Here is a 22,068-nt window from a genome sequence, read left to right on the forward strand (position 1 = left end):
GGGGGGGTTCCATCCCAGGACCCTGAGATCATGACCTGAGCTGAAGGCAGAGGCTTAACCCACTGAGCCACCCCAGGTCCCCCCCCCCCTGCTTTTTTAAAGTGAGAAATACAGTGAAAGTTGAATTTACAAGGGTAACTTAGTGGGTTGTATAATCAGACTTTATTCTTACATTCCCATGAGAAAGAAAATGTCTGAGGTCTTTCCTAAAAGGATGGAAATACTCTTAGCTAGTCTTAGCGTTAATAGTCTGTGACGTCATACAGACTAAAGGACGGATCTGAAAGTCTGCACTCCCTGGATGCTCGTGTCCATGATGTTGTTGACACGTGGTCTTTTATTAATTATTTGCCTGCCTTTTGTCAAATGTTGAAATGAGACTGTCAGTCATTGAAAAGTTTTGCTTTATCAAGCTATTTGGGACAGTGATTAATGATGAATTACTAAAATCCAGTGTTTGGGGGAATGCAGAATAAGCTGGCAACTGATTGAAGACCTCTTGGTTTAGAATTTCTTTCAGAGAGAATCTGATCTGTAGTAAAACAAAAACAGCACTTGATTTGGGGACAGGAGACCAGTTGTAGTTTGGCAGCACTTTTAACTAGTCTAGGGATTTGAGGGACCCAGTATATGAACTTTCTAGAATATAATTTCCTTTTAGGCAAAATGAGAGTTTTAGGTGAATGGTCTCTTGCAGTTCTGGTATCGAATGCATTAAGTTAGTAGTATGGATTTAATGGTTTGTCTTGGAGAAGAATAGGGCCTGTTTAACCTGCTTTAGAGAACAGTGCTTTTTTGTTTTGTTTTATTTTGTTTTTAAGAATTGTAATAGCATCCGTTTTCATATGGATAAGGATATGCCAATTGCAAATCCTTCTGCATTCTTTTTTTTTTTTTTTTTAAAGATTTTATTTTTATTTATTTGACAGAGAGAGATCACAAGTAGGCAGAGAGGCAGGCAGAGAGAGAGAGAGGAGGAAGCAGGCTCCCCGCTGAGCAGAGAGCCCGATGTGGGACTCGATCCCAGGACCCTGAGATCATGACCTGAGCCGAAGGCAGCGGCTTAACCCACTGAGCCACCCAGGCGCCCCATCCTTCTGCATTCTTACCTGTTCATTAAAATAGGTCTCTAGTATGCCTCTGTGTGCTCGTCAGTATAACCTCTGCACTTAGTATAATGCCTGAGACAGAGTAGACCCTTGATAATTGGAATCAATGAATATATGTGAACAATGAAGGTATAAATGATCTGCGGTGTAAGCCTGCCTTCCAGCTGCCTTCATTAGAAAAAGGAGGTACTGCTAAATATTGGTTGGGAAAAAAAGAATAATTTTGGAAACTTGGCTAGTGGAAGACATAGTGTATTGAAGAGTCACTTGTGTTCTTTGTGCTATTTTTTGTTTGAAATGGAATGAGTCAATGAAGTTACTGTATTACAAGCAGTAAAAACATTTAAACTGGAGCCTGATTGTTTTTATAGTCAAAGGGAATTCAGGGATGTTGAACCTGGAATTAACTCTTTTAGCACAAGCAGGGGGAAAAAAAGAGGATAAAGTTTTCTACAGTTAAGGGGAGGGAAAAATAAAAAAATAATCAAGCAATCATATATTACTAATTTAGTGTACATAATCTATAACTTCATGAAATTCATTTACTATAATTGTTCACTGAAAAATTCATTCTGTAAATATTTTTATTTATAAGAGAAATCTTTAAGCTTAAAAATAGAGAGATATGAAAAAGGAAGATGAATTGAACATCTATATATTCAGTAGGTATTTTTAAATCTCTGGTATCCATTTTTTTAGATCTGTCTCTCCTAGAATTCAGAATTGCACATGTAAAAAAATTTGAATAAAAAAAACTAACCAGACACTACAGCTTGCAACTGAACTAAACTTCTTCCTAAGAATACCTCGCCTTCATTTTTAATTTTTAAAAAAGTGGCAAGACAGCATCCTAAAATACATGAAGAAATCTAAATTACCAGTTTAATGTTAGGTCCCCCCCCCCCCAAAGTCCTGACTGCATCAAGCCCAGTTTCCAGTGAAATTTTACAGGGCCTTTAAACAGATGAAGTGTTCCCTAAAACGGTGCTAATGGTCAGAATTCCTGTGGCGCCGACTCCCAGTGGGTGTAGCTGTCTGTGGAAGAGAGGAGGGAGGAGCTGAGTCTTCTCACATATATTTTCCAATTTGAGGAGGAAATAGACACTGAGTATGTGTGTTTGGAATTTAAATATATAAAATACACATTTGTGTGGTTGGAAAAAAACAAAAAAAGGCTGTGTGTCATGAATGTCCGTTTTCAAAGCAGATAAACTTTGTAAGAGCACTTGTGAGCAGAATTCCCGAAGTCTTACTGTTCTGTTGCTCGGTACCACCCTTACCAATATCTAGCCCATGGGACGTTCTGTAAAATCCCAAGTGTGGAGTTGAAGTGAGTGATATGCTTCATGCTATCTTTGTCCTTAAACTACTGTGGATGACCCGAGATGCCCGCCTTTACCCGCTTTCCGGGTTCTCTGGTAGCATCGAGCGTTTCAGTGCATGGCGATTGCCAGGGACCTGGTAGGCATTTCTGTTTCAAGAAGGCTCTGTAGTTGAAATGTGGCTTCCGCAATGGCAGAAGTGAATTTTTAACTTTCTGTAACACCGGTTCACTCAAATTCATATTCAGATAGCCAGCCACGCTTCACGAAATGGCTACCATATTGGAAATTCAGATATGGAGTATTTCCATCATTACAGAAAGTTTTTTGGACAGTGCTGCTCCAGACTTCTCTTTCTAAGATGCCCACTGGCTTGGCACATGCCTCTGAGCAAGTAGACTGTTTCCCCAACATCCTAATTTATAAAATGGAGGTAGAGTGCGGATGCCCTTTGGTTGCCAAGAAAATTAATATGTGAACAAAAACACTGCAGAGCTTTGTCTCCTCAAGAAAAAACACATCTTAAAAATACCATAGAAAATAGATGATGGCATTTCTTAAAGTAATAACTGTTAAAAGGTGTCAAGAAACTGCTGGCACAGTGGTTTGTTGATGGAGAGAACTTACAAGGTTCTATCATCCATTCTCACTTTTCCCCCTCAGGTACTTGAAGCTTTCACCAAAACACCCTGAATCAAATACTGCTGGAATGGACATCTTTGCCAAATTCTCCGCATATATCAAGAATTCAAGGCCAGAGGCTAATGAAGGTAAAACACACACACACACACACAACCCCACAAATGATTGGATTACCACTGCACATATACCAAAAAAGCCCTAAGTAAATCCAAAAATCCTGTTAGGACAGTGATTTTAAATTAATATTTTGGAGTCCAGACCTTCCCATTAAGTATTAAAAACTGGCTTTCAAAGTTGACTCGAGATTTGATGATAAGCAGGGTAAGTCCTTAAATTTCTGTTTTCCTGTTTTTGGCTAGTGGGACAGTGCCTGGGATGGTAGATGTACAATACAATGTTTATCGAATGAATTGTTTTCCTGAAGGGGGAACTATACAGAGAATTAACAGGACATCAGAAACAATGAGTGGTGTGGGTGTGGTGCTTTGGAATGGATCGATACAACTTCCTTTAGATTATTACTAAATCTTTTGTTTCTTGTTGGATTCTGGTCACTTGAAGTCAGCCTGCGTGGGTTTTTGTGATAATTCACCTTCAAGAGCAATTTGGGGAGTTAGTCTAAGAGAGCATGTATCTCTCCCATCTTCCTAATTTCTCTGCATCCTAAAAGGGGATTTTAGTTTCAAGTCCTGTTTTCATGTGAGAATTGTTTAGGGTAGTACAGATACAAAGTCCTTATTTCCTATATCAAAGGACAACACTATCTTATTTTGTTTACCAAACGTATGTGTGGTGAAGGGAAGCCTCTTTGAAAGAGGTCCATTTAATGAGCCTTGTCTTAACTACACCATTCAGTCATTTTTCTTCTTTGCGATGTCGAGCATTGTTCTGTCTGAGTAAAACTCTCCAGAGAGAATATTAGTGTTTAATTAAAAGTAATTACAGCAACAAAAACGCCAGCTCCTAAAGACACTTTAATCCGTCATGGTTTTGGACAGTTTGGTGGCGTGGGTGCAGTTCTTTTGGGTAGAAACTTATGGCTGCAAATGAACAAGAAAACCAAAGGGAAGAAATTATCAGTGCCGGTTAAACAAGCATCTTTTAAAAAAGGGAAGCACTCACTGATTTCCTTATGTGGTTTCTATGGGCAGAGATCCAAGCCATTCAGGCCGGTATTTTTTTATTATTAAATTTTAAAATTGCGGTATTTTATAATCTAGTATTGAATTTCAAGGGTTTCTGGGATGATATTCACTGCATGATATCACTGCATGATATTCACTGCATGTGATGTTTTTCTGCAGCAGAGGGAAAGAGGGAAAGGCCGTAGTGCCTGGGCCTGGCTTACAGCTCTTCAGTGTGTTCCAGTAGCTGCCTTGGTTTAGGGACAACTTCCCTAAGTGACTGGCTCTTTTTCTGCCTGCTGTTTCAGTTGTAAGCATTTTATACTCTAAACAAACAGTTACGATGGAGCCCCTCCTGTCCACAGACAGTATCTTTTCTGTCATTCCCTTCCTGCCTGCAGAGGATTTCTTTTCATGAAATCATTCCCCCCCCCTTTTAAAAAGATTTTATTTATTACACACACACACACACACACACACACACAGAGCACAAACAGGCAGAGTGGCTAACAGAGGGAGAGAAAGAAGCAGGCTCCCCTGTCGGGCAAGGAGCCCGATGCTTGACTCGATCCCAGGACCCTGGACCATAACCTGAGCCGAAGGCAGCTGCTTAACTGACTGAGCCATCCAGGCCTCCCCGAAATCATCCTTTTATATCCAGATGCTCTTGCCCATAGTTCCTGAACCATCTGAGTTCAATTCATAATGTTTTCATTTCTCTGTGTAGTTTTTGGAAGCTGGAGGGTGGCTGAATTTCTTTTGACACTTGGTGGGGAGGAAAGGGAAATAAAATATGTTTGCTAAAAAAAAAAAAACAAAACACAAAACCCACAAAGAACAAAACCAAACAATTGCTTTGGGGATGGGATAGAGGGGAGAGAACATGGGAGAAAGTGACTCACTTAAGTATAACTTTGTATTCTATTTTTTTTCCTATCAGTTTGTTGCTGTCTTAAGTAGCCACCTACGCTTGCTGTCCTTATAATGTTGTAACCAATGAGAACAAACAACATAACGGATCACTAGAAGGCTTTATATTAAATTACCTCTTGGTAAATAAGAATTCCAGTTGCCAAGCAACTTTCCCCATAGGACCTGTCACTGCCAGGAAACTTTAGAAAACAATATTCCAAATCACTTTGGAGCTTACTGAGTATATGTAGATCTGTTGAAGGTGTCTTGTCTATTTAGTGCAATAAAATGCCTTAAATCAGCCTTAGAAATTAGTGTTCCAGCTCCTCCTCCTCCCAAACTATGAACCACTTACAAAGAGATGGAGTTGTCATTTTACGTGGTAACTCAGAGTAGGCAAAGTTTTGATCAGTTTTACCAACCTACTAAATATTTTGCAAAATTCAATATGTTTGGGCAATTTTAAGACCTTTTAAGATGTAATTCTAAGTAAGGGATTCGATGCCTAGATGCTGTGGTATTGGGTCAGTGAAAGAGAAGTGTCAGTGCTTAGATTGGGTACAAAATACACAAATAGGGCTTAAAGAATAAAACAAAGGGAAATACAGGAGAGAGAGAGAAAGGGAGGGAGAAAGAAAAAAAAGAATGAATGAATGAATTCTTTTGGTAACATGTCCAAGCTGATTGGAAGTAAGTTTGTGTAATCTTTTGAAGCATTAAAAGAAATTAATAGGTAATGCCTTTTATTAGAATGGGTTAGATATGACCTGTTCCAGATCTGGGTTTGTTTTCTTTTTTCCCACTTCTTTGATTTCATTAATATATATAAATTATTAAACTCCCAAATATAACTAGTAGATAATTTATTAGTGTGTTGGTATTTATAATACTCTTAAGAGCCCAGTGAATTTAGTAGTGATGAAATCTGCCATTTTGTTCTAGAGCATATTTCATAATGTCCAAATTCTCATTTTTAAGTGGAGGCAAGGAATCTATAGGTTCTCATTCATTCCTTTTTATTCAGAATTCCTCCCTGCCTGTCTCCCTTCCTTTTTTTCTCTCTCTGTGGAAGTGTTTGGAATCAGAGGATGGTTCTTCATCATTGTAGCTATGGAACCAAATTGTATTATTATTATTTAATCATCTTTATTTTTTTTTAAAAAGATTTTGAGAGAAAAGATTTTATTTGAGTGAGAGAGAGAGTGCATGAGCAGGGGGAGGGACAGAGGGAGAAGCAGTCTCCTCACTGAGCAAGGAGCCTGTTACTGGACTTGATCCCAGGACTCTGGCTGGCATCATGAACTGAGCTGAGGGCAGAGGCTTAACCCACTGAGCCACCCAGGCGCCCCATCATCTTTAAATACTCCTGACCTCTCCCTATTTTCTATTGGCCTTTAAAAATTGCTTGCATGAGGCTGCCCTTTACTGAAATTAGCAGTAGCTTTAAAATACAGTTTTATCCTTGTAAGGGCTCATAATTTTGGTATTCTTCATTGTGAATTGTAGTCTTTTCCTACAGCAAATATGGTCATGTTAAATCTAATGCTTTCTGTTTTGCATTTACTCAAATTATATTCACAATTGACTAATGTATGCTTGTTGAAAAAGTTAAAAGCGTTTAGAAATAAATTCAGTAAAACTTTAGTGCCCCTTCTTAACCTCATTTGAGCTCTTCCCCAACAGTTAATATTCATCCTTTTTTTCTATGTAATTTTGCAAATATTGTGTATCAGTGTGCATTTATGTGTATATTTATATTTTGCAATTGTTTTTTCACATATTATGTGGTAGAAGTCCTTCCATATCAAAATGTAGATCTACCTCACTTTTTATAAATACTGTTTAATATTCCATAATACGGATTTTTATTTAACTGTTTCCCTGTTGATAGTCATCTAGATTGTCTCAAGTTTTTTTATTGTGACAAACAGTGCGAGTGAATGTCCTTGTGCTAGATTCCAAATAGGTCAGAAGATTTTGTTTCTCAAAAGTCTATTCCCACTAATGTGAAAGTATTCATTTCCCCTCACTTCTGACCCTGGCATGGTTGTGCGTATGCGTGTGTTGTGTGTTTTAAAATTTCGCTATAGTCTCATAGGCAAAAAAGGGTGTTTTGATTTTCAGAATTAATCTAAAACTAATTGGATAGCCTCTATCACAGTTAAGTACTAATTTTTTTGGAGAGCTTTTTAAATACCTTCCTTACAGATAACCAGCATTACCACAGCAAGGGTATTATTAGAGAATGGTTGCGCTAAGACAAGGAGCTCCTTTTTCATAGCTTGCTACTGCCTTCTAGTGGTTAGTCTTGACATTTTCTTTATCTTAATTCCTTTGTGGTTTGTCTTCAAAACTTCATTTTGAATGATGCTCTTTAGTACCTCTTGGCCCCTCTGTTTTTCTCAGTTTTGTTGGCCTTCCTCAGGTTATTACATAAGAATCGAATCAAACTAATTCACCATTCTTTGTTTACATTAATATACCCTTTATTCTGAGATTCTTAATGAAAAATTAATATTTCTAGGAGGTACAGCAATTCAGCTTCATTGCAGGTGCTTACCTTGGTCCAAAATGGTAGAAAGAATAGTAATTTTAATATTTACCGGTGACTTAGTTTTAGTCTGTGCATCGCTTCTAGGATTATAAACATCATATGTTTCAAACCTTATAAATTCAGAGTATTTTAGTTTTTCTGTTGAATATATTTGAAAACTAATCCAGGAGAAGGATGAATTTAAGAGCAGGTTGAAGATCACAAACTTGCCCAGACTTTGTTTCAGTGTTTGAATTCAGACAGTATTATCTTGCATAGAGGCCACAACTCCGTTCATTGTAATCTGGTCAAAGAATAAATCCTTATATCTAATGTGCATTTATTCTGTACTCACTTATTTTGATAGGAAGCATATTGAGTCTTTAAGTTGGTTCTTTGACAGTCCCGAGATGCTGCTGTCCCTTCTCACCACCCACCACCCCCTTTTAAGTACACCATGAAATTTCCATCCTGCCCTAGACTCCTTAAGTAACCTAGCTATTTCTCACATTTTATTCTCTTGGCACTTTATAAATTTAACATTTCATGACTGCGTGCATGATCAGTAACTTGCATGTAATCAATGAAAGGTTATATTTACTGCTTCTGTATTTTTGACCTTTTCTTTTAAATGGCTTGGTTCCTTGTGACTTCCACAGCTACAGCTCAGCTTCTCTAGTTTATTGGGCTCCAGTGTCCTTCTGCTTAACTCTTTTTTCTAAGAAATCAACTAGCTTCATCTGGCTATGGCTAGAGTGCCTTTTATTCATAAAATAAGTAGATCCTTGATCTTGTCATCTGTCACTTGACATATACATTCCAGTGTGTTTGATATGTTACCTAAGTAAAAAGTTTTACCAGTTCTTCTTTACATTTTAAAATGGCTCTTATGTTCTATGGCAATATGCCATTCCTACCTCCTTTTCAGCTTCCCACAGATATTTGTATCTGAACAGTCAGATACAAATATCTCCACTCACCTGACTTTTTAAAAAAAAGTATCTATTCTACATATTCACCTGATTTCCTTTTGAATCTTCTCTAGACATTTAAGAAACTCCAAACTTTTATATGAAATTATTGGCCTTCCTCCGTCTGTGACAGATATCGAACAGATGTTTAATTCGTGCTTGGGTAGAATGCTGTGAATATTAGGGGCTATACGGAAGAGGCACAAGACACAGACTTTACCTTCAAAGAAAACAGAGTCCAGTTAAGGAAGCAAGAATAATGCATTGATTTAATAACAAGAATTAGAAGGAAGAGGTTCATGATTTAGTAGACTATTAGTTTAATATAAACCATCCCTGAGTTTAAAAATTTAACAACTCTAAAAATCTAACAGTGCTAATGTTAAAAGACTGAACATAACTAATCCTTTTTTTTTTTTTTTTTTAAGATTGTGAGCAAGCGGGGCATGGGGGGTCAGAGGGAAAGAGAGAGTCTCAAGCAGGCTCCACGCCCAGCACGGAGCCCCGCAAGGGGCTCCATATCTTGACCCTGAGATCATGTCCTGAGCTGAAATCAAGAGTGGACACTTGACTGACTGAGCCACCCAGGTGCCCCACCAATACATATTTTTCAGACATATTAAAAATGACAAGATAGTCAGTTATCAGATACTGATTTTAATATAGAGATTCATATTCAAAGCTAAAAGAACAATGTGGAAAATTTGAACTAAGAACTGGGCATTATAAAAATCCAAATGGAAGTCCTAGAATTTAGACATATGATATCTGAGATTATGAATCCAGTATATGAACCGAACAGATGAGACAGTGATGAAGAATTAGTGAACTTGAAGAGAGGTCAGAAGGAAATAACTAATGGAAGCGCAGAGACAAAAGGACAAACAAAACGAACTGGAGGAATAAGTGCAAGATTTGCAGAACACAACGGAGAGAGGAACACATGTCTGTAAGTGGAGTCCCAGAAGGGGAGGGAAGATGGAGCCAAAGACATGGAGGTAATCGCCAAGAATTTGCCAAAACTGATGAAAGGTAACAGGCCATGGAGTCAAACATTACGCCACCCCAGCAGGACAAATATAAAGAGAACCACACCTGTGTGTACATAGGCACCTGCTGAGAACCAGACAGAATCTTACCGATGGCAGAGAGTTGGTTAAGGTAAAGCAGCGAGAGTGAGCACTGATTCTCAGCAGCAGCAGTAGAATCCAGAAGACAATCTTCAGAGCTCTTCAGAGAGCTAAAAGTGAATTAAAGTTCTGTAAGTAGTGAAATACTCTTCAAGCAAGCACATCCAAATAATTTTTTGTTTTTGCCTCAAGATATGACCTTTATATTTATTCCCCTGGATTCATATACTTGCTAAACCGGTCCGCTTTTTCTTACCACCTTTTCCGTGAGCCTCAAAATTCACTATTTAGTTTACGGTTCCAGTGGTCATAACATACCCACGTTCTCTAAGATGTCAGTCAGGGTCGTTTTTATTTGATGTTCAGAATAAGGCAGATTCTCCTTCATTTCTGTATCTTTCCAGTAGGATATTATCCACTCTTCCTATGTCCCATGGCTGCTCTGAGAATTGATTCTATTATATATTCACGAAGTGTTTCAGCTGAAAAAAATGCTGTAAGAATGTAATAATTAAGACATTAATTTTTTATTTATGAACTTTAATAAGTGATGGTGAAATAGACATTTTTAAACAAACAAAAACTGAGTACATATCTCTGTAGACCCTCCCTAGAAGAAATATATAGTTTTTCAGCAAGAAGAAATATGACTTCAGATGTACAGCAAGAGATGCAAGAAGGGAGGAAAGCAAAAAGTAGTATAAATACATTATAAAGTGTAAATGAATATTGTCTGTATAAAAAACAGTAACACCTTGTGGAATTTAAAATCCAAGTGAAATGAATATACATGACAATAGCAGCCTTCAGGACAGGAGGGAGGTAGTGACAGCAGAGCGTTATGAGGCCCTTTCCTTATCCTGGAAGTGCTGAAAGTTATAAGTGAACTTTAGTAAGTCAGGGGAACAAAGACTAGTAAGAGTGTATAATACACTAATAGAGGGAGAAATTAATAATAAATTTTAAAAACTTAATCCAAAAGAAGTAAGAGAACACAGAGCAAGTAGAAATCAAAATGTACGATGACAGATTTAAACCAAAGTTTATAGTAATTACGTTCAATGTAGATGACTTAAATACTCCCAAGTCGAAGACGTCACTTGGCAGCTGGCTCCAAAATATGTTGTTGGGACTCCTGGGTGCCTCAGTGGGTTAAGCAGCTGCCTTCGGCTCAGGTCATGACCCCAGGCTACTGGGATCGAGTTCTGCATCGGGCTTCTTGCTTGGTGGGGAGCCTGCTTCTCCCTCTGCCTGCTCTCCCTCCTGCTCCCCCTGCTTGTGTGCTCTCTCTCTCTCTGACAAATAAATCTTTAAAAAAAGTGTTGCTTATGTGCAAGAACGAATACAACATACACGTGAAACACACACGTATTCAGGGAAGGTGAAGTTAAAGTGGTGTGAATACCAACCAAAAGAAGTGGGCAAAGCTGCACCGATACCAGACAAGGAGACGTTAAGAAGCACCAACTAGACATAATGAAGCATGTTTCAAACTGATTTAAAGGGGTGATCTACCTGAAAGAACGATTCTGAATCTGTATTACTAAATACCTAGCCCGAAAATATAGAAGCCAAATTCATAGAATTAAAAGAGAAATAAACTAATGCACATTCTTGGTGGGAGATTTTTAACTCAATCCCTTAATAACTGTTAGAATCACCCAAAGACGAGGCATCAGAGGGTCTAGCAGGACTGAACAACACAAGGAGCACGTGTAGTCTCGCTGATAGGTACTTAGAACACCGTCCCCAGTGACTGACTTATACATCTGGTTTTCAAATGCTCGTAAGAACACTTCATCAACATTGACTGTAAAGCTGGGCCGTAAAGCAAATCTGAAAATTTTTCCAAAAAGTGGAAATTGAAATCATACAGAATATATTTTTTTCTGGCCACAAAGAAAAGAAGCTAGAGATCGATGACAAAAATCACAGCTAGAAAATTTCTACGTCTTTGAAAACTTAGCAGTGCATTTCTAGTAACCCATGGGCTGAAGAAAAATAAAATTATGAAAGACAACAGATGTCTATTTATGTGATATGGCTAACATTGTGCTTAAAGGGAAACTTATACCTCTGAGTGCTTATATTAGAAAAAAAGATGGGAAATCTGACCGTCTGCACCTCGAGGGTTAGGTAGGAAAAGATCAAGTTAAACCCAAGAAGGTAGAGAATGGAAATACTATTGAGCAGATTTCCTTGAAACAGTAAACAAATATGACAGAGAGTCAGCAAGGCTAAAATTTCTTTGAAAAGTCAATAAATTGATATATCAGTTTATCAAATTGATAAATCTTGACAAGAAAAATCCAGAAAAATGAGAAAGGCTGTAGTAACCAGTATTAGAAATGAAAGGGGATTGTTACAGGACTTACATTGAAGTGATTCTTAGAGGATATTATGAAAGTTTTTATGCTTATAAATTTGAAAACACTATCAGTTAAATTTACAGGAAGTATAGTGTAACAGAATTACTATAGGAGGGCATAAAATGTAAATAGTCTTACAGCTATAATTTAAAACCATTTCTTTTTTTTAAAATATGATTTTTAAAAAGATTTTATTTATTTATTTGACAGATCACAAGTAGGCAGAGAGAGAGGAGGAAGCAGGCTTCCTGCTGAGCAGAGAGCTTGATGCGGGGCTCGATCCCAGGACCCTGAGATCATGACCTGAGCTGAAGGCAGAGTCTTAACCCACTGAGCCACCCAGGCGCCCCTAAAACCATTTTTAAAAGAAATTCCAGACCCAGATAGCTCCACCGATGCATTTCTTCTAAGCATTTGGGGAAGACGTAACATTGGCGTTACACAGTCTTACAGGGAACAGGAGAGAGGAAGATACTTCCCAGCTTGCTTTTTGAGGGCAACCTTGACACTCAGACCACACAAGAACATCAAAAGAAAGATGACTTCAGGCTAGTCTCTCCCAAACATAGATGCAAAAGTCTAAAATAAAACACACCTAATCCAGCAATATGAGAAAAGATAATACACACAACCAGGTGGGGTTTAACTGAGGAAGAGAAGATTGTTTAAACATGAAACTATCTCTATAAATTCATAGAATAAAGGAGAAAAATATGATCATTTCAATAGAAGCAGAAAAAGTACTTGATTAAATTTGATACCTAGGGTACGATGATTTTTTTTTTCCTTAACAAACTAGATATAGCAGGGAAGTGCCTTAATTTGGCAAGAGAATCTACAAAAACTTCAGCAAATATCGTATGTAACAGGGAACTAATAAAACGTTGCCTTTGAGACTGGGAACTAGGAAGTGGTGCTCACTGTCCCCACTTCTGTTCAGCACTGAAGTGGAGGTCTTGGCCAATACGATAGGCAAGAAAAAGGAAAAAAAGGTAAGAGCATTGTAAAGGAAGGAACAAATTTTGTCATTATTCTTAAGCAATATAATTGTGTATGTAGCAAATCCAAAAAAATCAACTGAGAAAGTGTAGGAATAAAAAAAATGAATTAGCAAGGTTACTGTGTATGAGGCCATTAGAAGAATCAGTTGTGTTTTTGCATGCTAGCAACAAACCACAGAAAACTGCAAAAATATTTACACCATCAAAATGTCAGATTTTTAAAAAAAGATTTTATTTATTTATTTGACAGAGATCGCAAATAGGCAGAGAGGCGGGTAGAGAGAGAGGGAAGCAGGCTCCCTGCTGAGCAGAGAGCCCGATGTGGGGCTCAATCCCAGGACCCTGGGATCATGACCTGAGCCACAGGCAGAGGCTTTAACCCACTGAGCCACCCAGGTGCCCCAAAATGTCAGATATTTTTAAAAGAAGTCAGGTATTTAGGGGAATCAATCCAATAAAAGATGAGCAAAGCCTCTACATAGAAAACATACAACACTGAAAGAGATGAATTTAAATAAGCGGTATTGATAGGTTGGCAGCCTCAGTATTATAAAGATGCCCGTTCTCAAGTTGGGCTCTGTTGAATCTGTAGATCATTCAAAAGCCCGGCTAGTTTTCTGTGCATGCGTACATGCACGCATGTGTGTAAATTGACATGCTAATTCTAAAATTAATTAGGGAAATGGAAGGAACCAAGAATAGCAAAATAGCAAAAATGATCTTGAAGAGAGACTTAATATTATCTGATATCAAGACTTATAAAGGAATAGTAGTTAAAACAGTGTTGTACTAATACTAGAATAGACGAATAGAACAGTGAAACCGAATACGGAGTCAAGAAAATACCCCTGTCTCACACCCTACACAAAAACTAGCTCGAGGACGGTTGTAGATATAAATATGAATGGTAAATAATATACCTTCTAGAAGATAATGGAGGGTATCTTCATAATTTGGGGATAGGTAAGATTTCCTCTTAATCTGGACGAAGCACTCATTGTGGAAGAAACAATTGATTAATTGGACATTAGTTTTAGTAACTTTGATTTGTAAAAAGTCACCATTTAGGGAGTGAAAAGGGTGAAGGTACACGTAACATGTAGAACCACAACAGGTTTGCAACTGTAATTTACAGAGAACTACAAATAAGATAAGCTACGTAATGAAGAATGAGCAAATGGCACTTCACAGAAAGAGGATATCCAAGTAGTAAATAGGAGAAGGTGTTACACCTGATTGGTCATCCCCCCAAGTGACTAAAGCTGACCCTACCGAGTGGTGTTGAAGGTGTGAAGTCACTGGGACGTCTCTGCACCGCTCTTTGTCGTGTGGGACTTGGCAAGTGGATCGCAGTTTCTCCTCAACCTGAGCACAGGTATACCCAGTAACCCACAGCTCCACTTTTGAGTGGACTAGGAACAGACGTGCACCGAAAGATTTGTCCAAGAACGTTTGCTACCCGATTAGTCATGAGCCTCAAACCGGAAACAATACAGACCCCAGTAAGGGCATGGACGAGCACTTACATAATCGCACAGTGGAATGCTGTGTGACAGTGACTGTGGCCTACCTGCTTGGCGCAGCTCCACAGATGATGATCCTTAGGGCACTACCCTGGGCCCTCCACCTGGGCACTCCACCCGTCCTTCACTTCCCTGGCTTCGGCGTTCATTTATGTTCTCAGGATTTCCAGTCGTACTGCTCCAGCCCAGATTGTTCCAGACACTGTGGCCCAGCTGTCTGTCTGGCGCTTCTACATGGATGTCCCACAGACACCTCAAAAGCAGCACGCACTGAACTCATGTCCGCACCCCATGAACCTGCTTCTCTAGGCAGGGAAATGTGGCAGCAAATGATACCAGCGTTTGCCCTGGGAATCGTTTGTTGGCCGTTTCTCTGTGCTGTGCCCGTTCCCCAAAATGTAAATGCAAACTGCTTTGTCCAAGAGCGGGTTTAACGATGCTTAGAGTAACAGTTGGCATGTAGTAGGGGCTCACGCCTGTATTTTGTTAAAAACATCTATCGTTTTTCCATACTCAGTTTTGTTTCCAAGCTCTGTTGGTTTTTGTCTTCTAAGTATGTCTAAAATCCACTTACTTCTCTGGATGCCTACAGCCCCTTATCTAGCTCAGACTGCCATCCGTTGTCTACACTGCTAGGAGGGGGCCAAGGCATGAGTGGGTGGGAGCAATTTGGAAGAAGAGCAGCATAGAAAACTTTTGTCTTTTTCTCTAATGGAACTAAATTTATTTGAACTTAAAACTGTATTGGTTGTCACCTCGTGACGTTTAGCTTTCTTCCGTGACCGAGCACTGCAGTGAGCAGTGTGAGCTTGGCATTCTGGGAGTGGGGGGTGAAGGGGGCCTGGGAAGGTAAAGGATAAGAAGCGATAATAGAAGACTTGTCTGTTGTTATTCCCTATTCCTCTCTAAGGACATCCCCATCCCGTCCGCTAAAGGTCACTACCCTTGACTTTCCAGGTATACCGGGGTGGCTCTGTCCCACTCGTCTCTGAATTATAACAATCATAGCTTCTTAATCTATTTGGTTGAAGAGCCCCCGATTCACTATTGTAACTTGAACTCTCTACTCAGATGCCAGCGTGTTATTATAAAATAATAATTTTATTATTATATGTTCTTGGCTTCCTATGTATTACAAGACAGTACAAAAACTTCATGCTTTCTGCTTGGATGGTCTGTATTGGATCTTAGCATGTTTCTTGGTTACAAATCCAAATATTACTGGGGAAATAGGCATTCAAATTCGGGGCAAGAATCTCTGTCTTGGCAAAATTTTCTTTCCTAGACTTGAATTAATAGCTTTGCCTTTTCTCACTCATTTTTCTAGTTTGAACAGCAAGTGTGTCAGGTCATAGTATGTTTGTAAGTGGGGCATTTAGTTGCTGAGTTGTTACAGATTCCAGTTTTTGAAACTGTCATGCCCTTTTCTGTATTTACCTGAACAAATGTACTTGCTTGTCTCATCCCTTGTCCCTCGTAAATAAGCTCCAGGAGAGCAGGAACCTTGCCTGTCCTGTTCTGCGGCACTTCATGTCAGCGTAAACATTTGATAAAATAGTTACTGACCGGAAGAGTATTGCTGCTGCTTTGGGGCTTGGGTGGTTTTCTGTCTTACAGTATCCCCATCTTGCTTTCAGCATTGGAGAGGGGTCTCTTGAAAACCCTGCAGAAACTGGATGAATATTTGAATTCTCCACTCCCTGATGAAATTGATGAGAATAGTATGGAAGACATTAAGTTTTCTACGCGTAAATTTCTGGATGGCAATGAAATGACATTAGCTGATTGCAACCTGCTTCCCAAGCTGCACATTGTCAAGGTAGGCCAGTTGGATGTGGTGTCACATTGCCATTAGACCACATATTCTCTGTACTAAGATAGCACTTTCTTTGTCTATGACTTTCTTTTTGATCTGGTATATGACTAGGAACCCCGAACATTATAACTTAATGCTATTTAGGCATCAGTTGGAATACCCTAGGGTTAGTAGAATGGAAAATTATGTCTTAAAATTGAGGCATATGAAGAATTTGTGTGTGTGTGTGTGACTGTTTAAAAATTCAAAAATGTAGCAGGAAAGTTTGAATTGAGTTTATTACATTGACTTATGTTGTCAAATTCTGTTCTTTGATCACCTGGTTACATCCATACAAGGCAAAGAAATATTTACTGAGCATTTATTGTGTAAGACACTATGCTAAATAGAGTAGTAGTTAACACTAGTTTTATGACAAAGATCAAGACCAAGGAAAACAGAATCGTGTGTGCGCCTTCAAACATTTACCTGGGGATTCCCCCGGCTGTCCCTCTGGGTCACCAGGGCAGGCGTTTGCAATCCTTGTCACATTACTGAAGTTCTGATGTACCCTGCGTCCCTTGTCATTGTTTAAAACTCTAGTTAGAATGAAGGGGACTTCTTCCCAAATAGAAGCAGTTCTCAGAGATTCACAGAATTCATATGCCCTAAAATCGGAGCTAAGTCTGGTTTACAAGTCATGGAAAATAAATGTTAACTTTTGATGTCTTTGTATTTCAGGTGGTGGCCAAAAAATACCGCAACTTTGATATTCCGAAAGGGATGACCGGCATCTGGAGATACTTAACTAATGCGTACAGTAGGGACGAGTTCACCAACACTTGTCCCAGTGATAAGGAGGTCGAAATAGCCTATAGTGATGTAGCCAAAAGACTTACCAAGTAAATGTCACTGATGAGAGAGATGTCTTTGCATCTTCCCCTAAGAATATGCTTTTCCTAACAGACTGCTCCTGTTCCTATAAAGTAGAAATTTTATTTTGCATGAACGTGCAGTTATTCAAGATAACGATAAAGGATAGACAAGGTATAGTAGCTATCTTTAAATATACACTCCTAAGCAGTATTATGTTTAAAACTCTGTATCCTGTGTCCCTCCCCTGCCCCATACCCTCCTCTCCTTTAATTCAGAGACACGCCGCCACACTCCCCACTTGAGCAGTAGATCGCTGTCTGTCCGGAGCCCTGACCGTTTCATCTGTCCACAGTGGACAGAGGGCCGAACTTCGGATGTGCCGTGTTTAACTGTTAAAATAGTACCACGACCTCCTCAGTCAGCCCCAAATTGGTGCACAGTGCATGGTACAAGGAATATTTATGTATTCTGGGAATTGTATAATATGTAGTAAGAGTATATGAAAGGACCGCTACTGTATCAGAATACTCTGTTTCAGTTCAGTCTGTCCTGGGTCTGTCACCACCGGTGAAGAGAGCCTTCCACAGAAAGTCACTACAGAGTTTGCTGTTTTTACTTTGTACATGGATTTTTACTTTTGCGCAAAAACATTTATCCTTCATGCCAGTTCTGTCTGAGGCTCTGTAGAAGCTAAAAGTTCAGAGAGAGAGGGGTGATGCCCTCAAGATCTTCCTCAAGCATGAGAAAAACCAATGGGCCCCTGCTACTCTGTCCACATGTGTTGTTTTTTTATGTGTATTCTGCCCAGTGCCATTTGTTTGGAACTTTATTGCTTTCCTCCTTTATTTTAAAAAGCTCCCTTTTTGGTAAGCATAGACCTTGCTGTCCAGAGATCTGTTGAGTAACACTACATAAACTGATACTTAATTGATTTAGCTACAGCAGTACAACAACTTGTAATGTCAGAATTAACGCAGGTATTAACCTAAGGAATATAGCTTGGGTCTGTCAAAATATTAGGCAGAATTTTGTTTCTGAAGCATATTTAATTAGTATGGATAATCTAAAGGATGCATTATCCATCATATACCAAAAGCAAGGTAAAACACACATTACCAGCTTTCCCATTCCACTCTCCCTCCCCAGTGACTGTTAAACTCTGGGTAGAGGGTGGTTCACTCCTTTTGAACTATATTATAGTTGTAATGGTGAGTACGTATTTACTGCAGTTTTGCCTAATCTCAATCATTGAACTTCCTTCGATTAAATTTTTCTAAAGCTACATTGAGGAATAGCACTCTGCATGTTTGTTTGTTTTTTTAATCGAAGTCCTAAACCAGGAATGATTGGTTCTCTAACAAGGGAAGATGAACTTGGTAAAAATAAAACAAAAGTTTGCTACGTATTTATTCATTTTTAAAAAATGGACTTCCTAAGTACTACTGCTCCAAAGATCGTGGTTGTAACTAAAATACATTTTTGGTAATTTTTTTATATGTAACTTGTTTAAGATGTGCTATTTCTCATAGGCTGTTTTTGGAAATTTATATTATTGCTTTAAAATGGCAATGTTTCCCCCCCCTTTGGTGTGTTAACATTTAGTAATCACTGGCGTTAGGGAAGCAACCTGATTTTTATAAGCATATACTGCATTTTTTAACCTATCAGTACTTAGCTTGGTACAGAAAGATAAGCTCCAGATTGAATCCATTTGGCTCAGGGAGGTTTCTTTGCCTTGCCCTTCTTACAACTCCTTATTGCTGATTAAAAGTCTGGGCACCCACCTTTTTGTAATTAAATATTGGATAGTGACTTATCTGGTTGCAAGAAAAGCACTCAGGTTATCACTGAGAAATTCCAGAGCAGTAGTTTCAGTGGGTGAAAATGTCCCGTGTGCACCAGGACACAGGCAGCCATCGCCGCTTCCCACCTCCTTTTAAACCGGTAGTGACTTGACATTCAGGCGATACTGAACCTCGCCTTAGGGCTCTCAAAGTATGAAAAAGATTCAGGAGAAGGGTCTGTTCTTCCCAGTGAGCAGGGGACTGAGTGGTGCAGAATAGAGGGGCTAATGAGCACGGAGATACATTGCTCAAAATAGAGGGACGAAACCACATTCTGAAATTCAGTCATGAACTGTTTTCACTTTGGATATTTATTCTCTTCATTGTCTCTTGATTGTATTTGGCTCTCTCTCTAGATGTCCAAGAAAGGCCGGGCTGTCTGTTACGATTTTGATGTAGAAAGACAGATTTTATTATTATGTTATCAGGGAAGATAGTTAGATGAAATTGAGATTGGCATATGGACAAAAGCTAGGAAAAAGGATGACCCAGAACATGATTTTTTCCCTCATTTTATACTTGTGGAAAGATCATAGCTTAAAATCTTGGGAGATTTTAGGGCATAAAAGTTTTCATGGCAGTTCATGTAGTGTGTATGAACTGATACAATGCAGACCATCTGATGCTGTTTTTACAACTAACTCATTTGTTTCCTCATTTAAGCCCCTTCTGTACCACTTCAGCAAGATTAGAGTCTGAATGGAAACTCTCACTTATTTTCCAAGGAATTCTGAGAAATTTTTCTGTTGAACAGTTGGAAAGCTCTTTACTATTTGAGTTGATATAACTTCCTTTTTTAAAAAAATGTAGATGTAGATTTTCAATATCCCTCTAATACCTTTTATTAGGATCATTGACTTTTGTGATGAAAATCATATATATAAGATTTGATTTCTTGATAACTCAGCTTACACAATTTATTTTTAAACTCTTGAGCAATCTGTATACAATGAAGAGATTTCTGACATTTATTCTTACACTAAGTTGATCAACTCTAGATTTTAGGCATTTTAACGTCTGTTGAGTTTTGAATCTCTTCAGAGTTACATAGCTAGCTTTTGTTTCTGTACATTTAAAATATCCACTTAGGAAATATCTACAAGGTAAAAAATGAGAAGAAATAGCAATGTATTTTTTCATGAACATTTTGATAAACATTTCATCATTTATTGATTAACCATTTTCTTACACTGGTTATAATCAGTATTTGATTCAGAGAGGGAAGCATTCATCGTTGATATACTATATAGGCTTTAAAAAAAAATTCTATCCTTTACAAATGATCAGGATTGGGGCTGTCAAAATCATATTTTTATCATGGAAAAAAATTCAATTCCCTCAGTCCTAATGTTGAACAGAATTGGAGTATTTTCTTTAGAATTACTTGAAAAGGCAAATGAAAGCTTATTATAGAATGCTTGTATTTTCTTTTCTCTCTCTAGAACCAGTATATTGCTGGCAGCTATTGTATTAAAAAAAAATAAAGTATATTTTCACTATCATAAAATGTTCTTTTTTCCCCCACCTCATGAAAATAAATAACAACCTGGGGTAAAAGTGTTTTACTTGAGACTGCTTTTATCCATGAGAGGGTGACTCAACACATTTAATAGATTAAAGGGGAAAAAATTCATATGGTCATCTCAGTAGGTGCATAAAATAATTTGATAGAAACTTTTATGATTCTCATTCTTAGCAAAGTAGGGCCAGAGATTAAAATATTTTTTACCTGAAAAGCCATCTGCCAAGAACCTACAGTTAATTTCATATATAAATATGAAATAAAGCCCTCCCATTAAAGCCAGGAATAAGACAGGATTGCCTTCTATCACAGCTATTATTTGGCTACTTTTTACAGCTACTTTATTAGAAGTGTGCTAGTCAATGCAGCAAAATCTGTAGAAAGAATAGGGAATGGAAAAAAAATGACCAAATGGATGCTTTTTGCAGATGATGCATATACATAAAAGAAATACAAAATAACCTATCAGAAATAATAAGGAAATTTAGCCAGATTACTAGATAAAATATTGAAAAAATATAATTACTACATACTAATACTAACTATATTAAAATTAATAAACTAGTAACATTGGATGACATTTTTTTCTGGACAAAATCTGGGTGACTGAGGAAAATGGGAAATTGTCAATGTATACTTTTTTGAGATTTGAGAAATTTGTAACATATGTTACCTATTCTAAAAAATAAAATGCTTTAAAAGAAGCTAACCTTTTAATCTATTAATCTTAGATCAAATCTAATAAACCATGCAATTCCGTTATGAAGAAAAGTGCAAACTATTATCAAAGGACCTAATTGAAATTTGCTCCATGGATAGGTATATCATGTTCATGGATAGGAAGCTTACGAAGAGTTTTAATTCTGTCTCAAGTAATTTATAAATTCAGTAGGTTTTCCAACAAAATCTCAAGTGTGCGTGCGTGCGTGTGTGTCTGTGTGTGTGTGAGAATAAGACAAATGAGTTTAAAAAATTCATACGGAAGAATTATTCCCCTCTATAACCCATATATATATTTGGAGAAGGGAGGAAAACCTAGGAAGCTCGCCTGATGAGATATAAAGACTTGAAAGTTTACAGTTGGGTTTGGCCCATGCAGAGGGCCTCTGCTGGGGAAAAGAAAATCACAAGGCTCTTGGTTATAGGGCACACTGGAAACCCAGGAACCCAAATACATGATTGTTTTTTTCACAGATCATTTGTTGAATTCCAGAACTGTATGTGGCATGCTAGAAGCTAAGTCCAGGGCTACCAAAAGGCAGAATGAAATCTCCCATAATCTCACCATATTTAGGAGACAAGATTTCATTAGCAGGAGGGATTTACCCAAAACACACAGCAGCATAATGGTTGCCTGGTGCTGTGGGCAGGAGTAGGAATTGCCAGCAAGCATAA

At 38.2% G+C, this 22,068-nt stretch overlaps 1 protein-coding gene across 1 annotated transcript in view; it reads left to right on the top strand.

Moving 5' to 3' along the window:
- Positions 1-21,377, top strand: part of CLIC4 (chloride intracellular channel 4) — a 71,423-nt gene extending 50,046 nt beyond the window's left edge. Inside the window, exons 4-6 of the mRNA XM_059376686.1 lie at positions 3,095-3,201; positions 16,274-16,455; positions 17,173-21,377. Of these exons, the coding sequence (XP_059232669.1) occupies positions 3,095-3,201; positions 16,274-16,455; positions 17,173-17,337 (454 nt within the window). The 3' untranslated portion in view covers positions 17,338-21,377. The remainder of the gene's footprint in view (positions 1-3,094; positions 3,202-16,273; positions 16,456-17,172) is intronic.
- Positions 21,378-22,068: the final 691 nt, after the last annotated feature.

Source organism: Mustela nigripes, chromosome 14 (genome assembly GCF_022355385.1).
Source record: "Mustela nigripes isolate SB6536 chromosome 14, MUSNIG.SB6536, whole genome shotgun sequence".
NCBI classification, from domain to species: domain Eukaryota; kingdom Metazoa; phylum Chordata; class Mammalia; order Carnivora; family Mustelidae; genus Mustela; species Mustela nigripes.